Source organism: Thamnophis elegans, unplaced genomic scaffold (genome assembly GCF_009769535.1).
Source record: "Thamnophis elegans isolate rThaEle1 unplaced genomic scaffold, rThaEle1.pri scaffold_318_arrow_ctg1, whole genome shotgun sequence".
Classification (NCBI taxonomy): Eukaryota; Metazoa; Chordata; class Lepidosauria; order Squamata; family Colubridae; genus Thamnophis; species Thamnophis elegans.
The window spans coordinates 9,716-20,690 of NW_022473789.1; the positions used below are offsets into that span (position 1 = coordinate 9,716).

Genomic DNA, 10,975 nt, shown 5'->3' on the forward strand with positions numbered 1-10,975 from the left:
TCCTCTCATACCTGGGATTTAATTCATGACTTCTAAGCTTAATTCAAATCACGGTTTTCTTATCCATGCTAGCTCATAAATATACCCTGTATGTGAGGTAGAACTTCCATGGCCTTTAGCCAGCATGGCACATCTGCTTTGGATGATGGCGGGTGGGCTTCATGATCTCTGGTGGGCCCCAGGTTGATGAAAAATGAACTAGGAAGAATTAGGAACAAGCTTAGATTTTGAAATTTGTGGTGATGAATACAGTATTTTTGACTTTGGCAAAGGTTGCATGTAGAACAATTTCATTCTTTCTGAATTTGTATAATAATTTCATGTGTTGATTTTTGTTATTTTTATTATATGTTACGTTATGTTACATTGCATTATATGATATTGTACTATGACATGATCTTGCATTATTTACTTTACATATTATAATATAATTTTATTATTATTATTAGTATTACATTATAATACTATATTACATTTCATATTTCACATATTACATGTTCTATTATATCATGTCAATAATAATTGATGGCTTGAATGTGCCTTGGCTGATCTTTACTTAGCCTTTGGTGTTTTTCATTGTAGGAGGTTTACCGAATCCCCAAGAAGAGTCAAGTGGAGAAGGAGAGCAGTGGTACGTATGCAAAAACGGCCCTTTTTGATGACTTCCGGAGCAATGTTTCTTAACCTTGGCAGCTTTAAGATGGATGGACTTCAACTCCCATAATCCTGGGTATTTCAATCCACCCATCCTCAAGCAGCCAAGATGGTGAAGCGCTAATTTATCCAGGGCTGGAAGACATATTGGGATCATTGTGGAAGAGGAGGAGAATGGGCCTCAGATTGACTGATTGATTAGGATGGATGGATGGATGGATGGATGGATGGATGGATGGATGGACAGACGGACAGATAGATATCTATGGTTAGGTAGATTATGGGTGGATGGATGAATGGATGAATATTGGTAGGTGCGTAGGTAAGTTGATAACGGATGGGTAGATAGATATGGATGGGTGGATAGACAGGCAGATAGATATCTATGGGTAGGTAGATTATGGATGGATGGATGGATGGATGGATGGATGGATGGATGGATGGAAGGGTAGGTAGATATGGATGGATAGACGTATCTATGGATAGTTAGATTATATATGGATGGATGGATATAGGTAGCTAGGTAGGGAAGTAGATAATGGATGGATAGGTAGATATGGATGGATGGATGGACAGACAGATATCTATGGGTAGGTAGATTATATATGGATGGATGGATATAGGTAGCTAAGTAGGGAAGTAGATTATGGGTGGGTAGGTAGAGATGGATGGATGGATATCTATGGGTAGGTAAATTGTATATGGATGGATGGATGGATAGGTAGATAAATAAATACATAATGGATGGGTAGGTAGATGATGGATGGGTGGGTGGACGGATGGATATAGGTACCTAGGTAGGGAAGTAGATAATGGATGGGTAGGTAGATATGGATGGGTGGATAGACAGGTAGACATATCTATGGATAGGTAGATTATACATGGATGGATATAGGTAGGTAAATAGATAATGGATGGGTAGGTAGATATGGATGGATGGATGGATGGATGGATGGATGGATGGATGGATGGACAGACAGAGAGACAGGTAGACAGATATCTATGGGTAGGTAGATTATGGATGGATGGATGGATGGATGGACAGACAGAGAGACAGGTAGACAGATATCTATGGTTAGGTAGATTATTGATGGATGGATGGATGGACAGACAGAGAGACAGGTAGACAGATATCTATGGGTAGGTAGATTATTGATGGATGGATGTAGGTAGGTAGGTAGGTAGGTAGGTAGGTAGGTAGGTAGGTAGGTAAGTAGATAATGGATGGGTAGATAAATATGGATGGATGGATAGACAGACAGATAGTTATCTATGGGTAGGTAGATTATGCATGCATAGATAGATAGATAGATAGATAGATAGATAGATAGATAGATAGATAGATAGATAGATACAGAGAGAGAGAGAGAGAGAGATAGGTAGATAGATACAGATAGATACAGAGAGATACAGAGAGATATAGATAGATAGATAGATAGATAGATAGATAGATAGATAGATAGATAGATAGATAGATAGATGATAGATAGATAGATAGATAGATAGATAGATAGATAGATAGATAGATAGATAGATAGATAGATAGATGATAGATCGTTCATTCCTGCCAAGTATTGGGGCATTATTGGCCTGTCCACTCTCCAAGCCTGATAAAGGTCGGTAATTGTGACCTATCTTGAAAGACTTTGCTGGAGGGGAATTTACTGTACATTAAATAAAAGGGGTTTATTGGGACGAGCTTCGTGCTGCTGGAAAATCCTAGGTCAGGACAGGCAGGCAGGCAGTTAGAAATAAATAAATAAAGGAGAGAGGGAAATTAGTGTTTCTAAACACTAACAGTCCTGTTGTTTATTGCTACTCTGAACTATCCATTTACTTGTTTGTTTGCTTGTGTGTTTGTTTATTTTGCCACCCATCTCCCCACAAGGCAATTCTGCAGATTGGCCACTTTGATTAATTTTCCCTTTGTTTTTTCCCACCTCGCTTCCCAATTCTGGTTAGATCCGGCCTGGTAGTTAATGAAATGTCCCTCCTGTAAACCAACTTTGTTTTTCCTGCTACCAGATCACGGAAGAGAGGCGGTGGGCCGAGACACCCCTGCCACCCCCAAAAACCAGAGCAGAGAACGGGACCCCGAGAGGCAGAACAAAGAGAAGAAGAAACGGAGGGAGTCCTTGTCCCCCCCTTCGGCCTATGAGCGAGGCACCAAGCGACCGGAGGACCGGCAAGTTGGGAAGGGTTCAGCCCACTTTTACGTTAACACTTTCAGGTAGTCCTTGACTTACGACCCTCCGTTCAGCGGCGGAAATTGTGACCACACTGAATGAAGGGGCTTGGCAGCCAATGCTCAAAGTTACGACTCACGTGGGCGCCTTGCTTAATGACTGCAACGGACAGCCACTTTGCAGTTATTAAGCGAGGTATGCACGCGACAGCCTCGCTCAACGATGGTTATGGTCTCCATTATGATCATAATTAGAGCACTGCCTGTTGTTAAATGGCTGACTGGTTGTTAAAATAGCAACATGGCCGTTAAGTGAATCTGGCTTTCCGTTGACTTTGCCCGTCAGAAAGACACACACACACACACACACACACACACACACACACACACACCAGGACATTGCAAAAGTGATAAATACGAGTCAGCTGCCAAGGGTCTGAATTTTGATCATGTGACCATGGGGAGGCTGCAATGGTCATAAGTGTGAAAAACGATAAGTCGCTTTTTTCACTGCCGTTGTAACTTCAAATGGTCCCTCAACAAACGGTTTCAAGCTGAGGACTTACCTGAATTGTGGTGCCTCGGAGTCCAAGGCGATTAAATTTTTTAACAGGGTGGTTTGTTCTTGTGGATATGCTGCTGGCTAGACACTGGGGAGTTCTAGTCCCACCTGATTCGCTGCACGCGGCCATCTCGCACTCAGCCCCATTTTCTCTCCCCCCCCCCTCCCTCCCTCCGCAGCTATGACACCCTGGCCACGAGTTCGAAGAAGAAGGTTCGGCTGAAGGACCGCAGCAAACTCTCGACCGAAGAACGGCGGAAGCTCTTTGAGCAGGAGGTTGCTCAGCGTGAGGCACAGAAGCAGCAGCAGCAGCTGCAGAACCTGGGCATGGCGTCTCCCCTGCCGTACGACTCCCTGGGCTACGGGGCCTCCCACCCCCCGTTCATGGGGTACCCCCCGGGCTACCCCATGCAGGCCTACGTGGACCCCAGCAACCCTAACGCTGGCAAGGTGCTCCTTCCCACCCCCAGCATGGAGTCGATGTGCTCGCCAGCCTCCTACGAGCCCTCCCAGGCTCTGGTGGGCCACACCATGGAGCCCAGCCTGGCCACTTCGCAGCCTGTGCCGGTGGTCCAGCACGTGGGAGCCCCCCTAGAGGTGTCCACACCCCAGTATGTGGCCCCCAGTGACCCCATGGTCCACCAGGAGCCCGGCGTGGCCGTCTTGCCTGTGGCGGCGCCTGGTCCGGTCCAGGGACAAAGCTACGGCGTCTGGGACTCCAGCCAGACCACTGTGGCAGTGCAACCCCCCTACTCCTCGGCCCAGTCTCAGCCCACCATCTATTACCAAGGACAGGCCTGCCCCACCGTCTACGGAGTCACCTCACCTTATTCTCAAACCACACCGCCGATCGTGCAGGTAATCTCGCCAAGGTGAAGTTGCGGCAGAATTGGCCTTCCGCCAGGGTGGTCTTTTGGGGCAGGTGCTCAAAACGGGACTGCCCAAAGCTTGTTGAGACCCTCTGTGGATAGTTCTCAACTTATGACCACAATTTGGTCCAGAATTTCCATCGCTAAGCAAGCCGGGGTATTCAGAGAGTCATGCCCAATTTTATATCCTTTTTTTGGCCACTGTTGTTAAACGAGTCACTGCCATTAAGTTGTTAAGAAAATCCACCTTACCCTATTGACTGCTTGGCAGGCGGTCACAAAAGGGGATCACACAACCCCCCGGGACACTGCGAGTGTCATAAATATGGGTCAGCTTGACAAGCGTCTGAATTTGGAGATGCTGCAACAGTCATAAGTGTGAAAAACAATCATGAGTTGCTTTTTTCAGTGCCGTTGTAACTCTGAACGGTCACTAAATGAACTTCTATAAGTTGAGAACGATTCATACAATGTAAGTTCTATAAGTTGAGGACAATCCTTGGAAATGGCTCTTCCGTTTTTGTTGTAGAGTTACGCCCAGCCAAGTCTTCAGTACATCCAAGGACAACAGATTTACACCACCCATCCTCCGAGTGTCGTGGTTCAACCCACAACCGCGGTCGCCACTATTGTCACAACTGGACAGCCCCCACCGATCCAACAGGTAGAGATGGGAGAAAGCTTGTTCATTTCGTGTCACGGTACTGTCAAGACATGCTGACTCTCTAGTACGAGTGGTCCTCGTTTAACGGCGGTAATTGGGCCTGGAAATTGCTTCGTTCATAAGTTGAAAAACCATGTGAGCCCACTACTTAGGGAGGATACTTTCACCCTTCTCAGTTGCTGTTGTTAAGCAAGGACTTTGGGCTGTTAAATGAGGACCTCACGCAACAGGGAGTTCTGATTTCCTGCTGGCTTCCCCATTGATTTTGCTCATTGGAAACCAGCAGGAAATGTCACAAGTGGCCCTGGAGACGCTGTGGTGGCTGCAAGTATGGAGTCGGGTTGTTAAGTAGTATTTATTCAGCTCCGTTATAAGTTCAAACGGGCGCTGAATGGGTAGTTGTTAAACGAGGACCCTTTTACAATGGCATTTCTGAACTGCTTGAGGATGTGTGAAATTCCGCAGCCGGCCACACATCTTCAAGGGTCCAAGGTTGAAAACGCTCCCTTAATAGCAAGTGTTCCAGGTTACTCTTCCCAGTGGGGGAAATATTCCTAAAAAGAATCCTGTCCTTTTTAAGCATAAAAAACAGGCTAGAAATACTGAAGTTTTTGAAGATGCTTTGAAGATTGACTTCCCTTCCCTTCTCTTTCTCTTCCCTTTCTTTTCCTTCTTTTTCTGTTCTCTTCTCTTCCCATCCCTTCTCTTCCCTTCCCTTCTTTTTCTCTTCCCTTTTTTCCTTTTCTTCTCCCCTTCCCTTTCTCTTTTCTCTCTTCCCTTCTCCTTTTTTTACCTTTCCTCTCCCTCCTTCTCTCTCTCTCTCTCTTTCCTTTTGCTTGTTTTCTTTCTGTCTCTCTCCTTTCTCCCCCTTCCTTCCTTCCTTCCTTCCTTTCTTTTTCCTTCCCTCCCCCACCCCCCTTTCAGCCAGAGTTGGTGGTGGCCAACAACCTCTTAGACCTTCCTCCTCCATCTCCTCCCAAGCCCAAAACCATCGTCCTGCCCCCCAACTGGAAGACAGCCCGCGATCCGGAGGGCAAGATTTACTACTACCACGTGGTCACCAGGTAAGGCAGGGCCTGTTCCTGAAAAACCCAGCCAGCATTGGGGGGGGGGGGTTGGGGGGGGGGTTTGGGGGGGGGAGTTGGTGTGTGTGTCCAGGACTGACAACCCTGTTTGTGCAGGCAAACCCAATGGGACCCGCCCAACTGGGACAGCCCGGAAGATGACGCCAGCCTGGAGCACGAAGCCGAAATGGATCTTGGAACACCGACGTATGACGAAAACCCCATGAAAGTGAGTCAGAGAGAAGCTCCCCCTGATAGGCCTAGTCTAACCCAAGTCCTACTCAAGTTACGGCCCAAATGCTTAGCAACCGTTCAAATGCGCAATGGACCCGGAATAGGAAACCCATGACCCAGGTTCTGGAGACGCTGCAGATGATGGAGATTCTTTTATTAACACACTTATTGTTTTGTATTGTATAAAACATGCATTGTTTTATATTAATAAATTAAAATACCTGTAGTAATTATATTTTAAAAAAATAATAATTACGCAGGAAATACGTTGTCTGATAAGTTACAGATAGTAAGGTTTACGATGGATGTCCCCCCAAAAGGTATTAACAAACCCAATTCTGGGGCCTTCCCCACTCGTTCTGCAATTGTGGGGACCCATGTCTTATGACAGTTTTTCCCCAAAAAACTAACAGTTACTTACTTCCGGTTTCTGCCACAATTGTACCCTTAGTGGGTTCCACCACAAGAAAGTCAGAAAATTGGATTGCTATGTGACTGACCTATTTTTATATGACCATTGGGACCTACGATCATAATGGGGAGACTCCATTACAGTCATAAGTCGAGGACTACCCTGTAGTGGTAGCATCTCTGTGCATTCCATAGCTAGGTATTCAGGTAATATAACCACCTGAGTTATAACTCGGTAGTTAGCCTGGTTATAAATTCAAGAAGAGATTCCGGCTGTGTTGCCATTATAAATCAAGGCATCCTCTGAACACATTCTAAATTACAATGGGTTTTTATGACGGATGTTAAGCAAATGAAGTGCTCGTTCAGCGAAACGCTGCCGTCGCTAAGCAGAGTCTGCATTCATTAAGCAAATCCGTTTTTCCCAACGGGCATTTTTGGGATACTGGCCCAAAAAGGCGCAAATCACAGTTTGCGTGTGACAGCAGCACCACTGCAAACTGCCCGTCAAGGTGAGTTGGTTGCTAAGCACTCAAAATAACAGTCATTGTGGTTGTTTGTGTTGAAAAATAATGAGTCATAAATAGGTCTTCAGAGGTTTTGCCATAACTTTGAGCGGCCGTTAAGCAGCCCCATCGTAAGCTGAGGATTATCAGTAATGTCCTCATAGAGAAAACACAATTACAGAACTTCTCAGATAAATCCTGAAAGGTAATCTCTAAACCATGGGTCTCCAATTTCAGCAGCTTTAAGGCTGGTGGGCTTCAACTCCCAGAATTCTCCAGCCCAGTAAGGTTGGGGAGGGGGGGTGTAATTCTGGGAATTGAAATTCACCGGTCTTAGATGCTATGGTTGGACAGCAACTGCTAGTCATTGAACTTCAGCCATCTGATTATCAGAACTTCCTCTTCCTCCTCAAAATCCCCCCCCCCCAACTCCCCTTCCAGCACTGAAGATGATACCTAGTTGGGTCACGAAACGTCTCAGCTCAGAGAGCAACCAGGACCCCCCCACAGTTGAACAGCAAATATAATATTCCGTGGCTCTGAATTTGCCCTTATGCTTTGTTTTTTTACACTTCCTCTGAAGTAGTTGTTGTTACCAGACGCAGAAAAAAATGGAAAATGCAAATTAAAGAATAAACAATGCCGTAACAGCCAAAAACAATTCACACCTCTTCAAATGTATCAAAGCTAAATCAACAAACCAGCCCAGCGCTTGCCTGAAGAAAACCATTGAGAAAACTCAGATAGCTTCAGATAGGAAAAATCTCTGCCTTGCCCTTAAAGGGGATTATCCCCAAAAGAATAGAAACTGGACATAAGAAATGTCTCTTAAGGCAGTCTTCAAATCTTAGTTAGCTTCTCCCAGCTGGAATGAACCCAGAAATGAAGCTTTTTTTCATCGCTAATAAGGTGCTTAACGATGATCTTCCACACTTCATTAGGGCTAAAAAAAAGTTTTCAAAAAGCTACATTCAGAGTATAAGACGCACCCAAATTTCCACCCTCTTTTAGGTGGAAAAAGATGCGTCTTACATTCCGAAAAATACAGTAAATTAAATTAATTAATTTCCAAAGCAAAGCTCAGTTGCCTTTTCCTCTGGAGGAAAAGAAATCCTTTCCTTACTTGCAAAATATAACATTTTTGTCCCTATAATAATTCTCTGTTTCTGTTGGTCTTTTTCTAGTCTTCCAAAAAGCCCAAAACTGCTGAAGCAGATACTTCCAGCGAACTGGCTAAGAAGAGCAAAGAAGTATTCCGTAAAGAGGTGAGTTTGTTTTCATTTACAATTTTATTTTCAATATTTTGTTTTTTGTTTTGTTTTTTGTTTATTGATTTGTTTTGTTAGTAATTCTATCAATAACTGAAGGTGGTGAAGGGACCTAATGCGCCCCCCTCCTCCAATTTTCCCCACAACCACCACCCTGTGAGGTGGGCTGGCTTCCATGCTCAAGGCGGGACTAGAACTCGCCATGTGACTAACTCAACTGCAGGGGTTCACTTTACAACTCTAGCAAGCAAGGTGGTAAAATGGGACAAAAACAAAGGATTCACTTGGCGAAATAAATTTTGGGCTCTATGGCGGTCATAAACTCGAGGACTGCCTGTATATTTTCACATTGCCTTTCTTTATCCTCCCCCCCCCCAGATGTCGCAGTTTATTGTGCAATGCCTGAACCCCTATCGCAAACCTGATTGCAAAGTGGGGCGCATCACCACAACGGAAGATTTCAAGCACCTGGCACGAAAGGTGAGCAGTCACATTGGATGCCTCCAAGGCAAGCAGGCCTAGTGGTCCCTGCCAGGTGATATATCTGGCCGACGGGAGTCAGAATCCCCAAGCCCTGGTTTTTCTTTCTTTCTTTCTTTCTTTCTTTCTTTCTTTCTCTCTCTCTCTCTTTCTTTCTTTCTTTCTTTCTTTCTCTCTCTCTTTCTCTCTTTCTCTTTCCTTCCTTTCTCCCTCTTTCTTCTTTCCTTTCTCCCTCCCTCCCTCTTTCTTTCTCTTTTTTCTTCTCTTTCTTTCCTTCTTTCCTTCCTTCCTTCCTCTCCCTCCTTGCCTCCCTCTTTCTCTCTTCTTTCTTTTCTTCCTTGTGACATTGGTAGAACCCTGTGCTTGCGATGAGCAACCTAAGCAGAAGCTTGGAGGCGCATCTCAGTGGCTCACCTGCCAGGAAGATGCATCTGCCTCACTACGCTCACAGGGGGCGGGGGATCCAAATCCTGCCTGCAAAATTAGGGGGTGGGTGGGGCAAAGAATCCCTAGTGTGGAAGGAACCAAGGCTGAGGGAGGGGAGGAAATGTGGAAGGAGGGAGGGAGGAAATAGGAGAAGAGGAGTAGAGAGAACTTTCTCTTCCTCTCCCCAGTCCCACCCTCCCTTCTAGCACTGAGGTTGTCTACTTGTGTCACCAAACGTCTCAGCTCAGAGAGCATCCAGGACTCCAGAGTTGAGCCACAAATATAATACACTCTGTGGGTCTCTTCTCTTCCCCCCCCCCCCCCCAAACTCCTCGCAGCTCACTCACGGTGTGATGAACAAGGAGCTGAAATACTGCAAGACCCCTGAGGACCTGGAATGCAACGAGAACGTCAAACACAAAACGAAGGAATACATCAAGAAATACATGCAGAAATTCGGCTCCGTGTACAAACCCAAAGAAGACACCGACATGGAGTAGGAGGGTATATGCGTATATATATATATAGATATATATATATATATAGATATATATGTGAGGTTTTTTTGGGACTTGACCCTCTGCCTTCTCCTGGGCAGAGTTTCCACCGTTGTGGGTGTGAATACACAAAACACAGATTTCTTTGGCCCTGGAAACGCCTCCTTTCCCCAGCCGGATTCGGAGGCGGAACGTGGCAGAAACGGGGGGTGCGCAAATGTGTTTACACAACCACCTCTTGGTCACAAGCACCTCACTTTGCAAGCAGAACCCCAAAACTGACCACCGGGCGGTGCTTCCCATGTGTGCAACACAACGTGTGAGTCCTTCCCCCTCTCCCCACCCACCCACCGAGATCTGTATAATATTCTTATGTGAATATATTGAATTATTTCCCCCCCCCCCTCTTTTTGGTTGGCCCGGCCTCCTTTTTGCAGCCCAACACCTGTTGATATCATGGGAACACTTTGTAAGAATAGTTTTGGAAAAAAACAAAAAAAGGAAAAAAAAAAGAGAGGAGGGGTTGTTTATTTTATTTTTCTTCCATTTTTGGGTTCCTCCCCCCCCCCCCCAGTTTTTTTTTCTTTGTTTTTTTGTTTTTTTCCCCATTGTTCTCTGCAAAGGTTTCATCTGTTATCATGTAAATATTTGCAAAGAGGCCAAGCTCTATGTTTGGGGCAGGCCTTGCTGTCTGTTGATAAGATTGATTTTACTGCTTTGAAATCATTTTACTTTCTCCAATTTTTACGGAAGTTTTTATGTAAAACGAAAAAAAAAATTAAAAAATTAAAGAAAATGGTAATGAAGGAATGTGGAAAAAAATGGAATTTTTGTTCCCCCCGTCTTGGGGAGTTGAGTAGCCCCTCAGGTAAGATGGGCGGCCCAAAGATTTTATAAATAAATAAAGTTGAAACAAAAGTAGGGAAAGAGAAGGCTCTGCAGGCAGTCCTCGACTTGTGAGCAGTTGCCCAGCAACCATTAAAAGTTATGACATTACCTGGAGGGTACCCGTCCCCTGGATTCGAACTTACGATGGTCAAGGGAACACACATTTGGCACTCAGCGACACAGCTCCTGTTTTACGACAGTTTTGCCAAATCTGGCATTTACCGAGGTGGCACAGTGGTTAAATGCAGCACTGCAGGCTACTTCAGC

General features: G+C 45.2%; 1 protein-coding gene across 1 annotated transcript; it reads left to right on the plus strand.

Annotated features, from left to right (window-relative positions):
* Positions 1 to 582: 582 nt before the first annotated feature.
* On the plus strand, positions 583 to 10,626 carry LOC116523449 (histone-lysine N-methyltransferase SETD2-like; the record flags this gene model as incomplete). Its single annotated transcript, XM_032238567.1, has 9 exons — positions 583 to 631; positions 2,680 to 2,839; positions 3,581 to 4,259; positions 4,800 to 4,934; positions 5,859 to 5,998; positions 6,116 to 6,227; positions 8,334 to 8,414; positions 8,796 to 8,897; positions 9,662 to 10,626. Coding segments are annotated over 9 exons (1,620 nt in total), but the record flags the coding sequence as incomplete, so codon positions are not given.
* Positions 10,627 to 10,975: the final 349 nt, after the last annotated feature.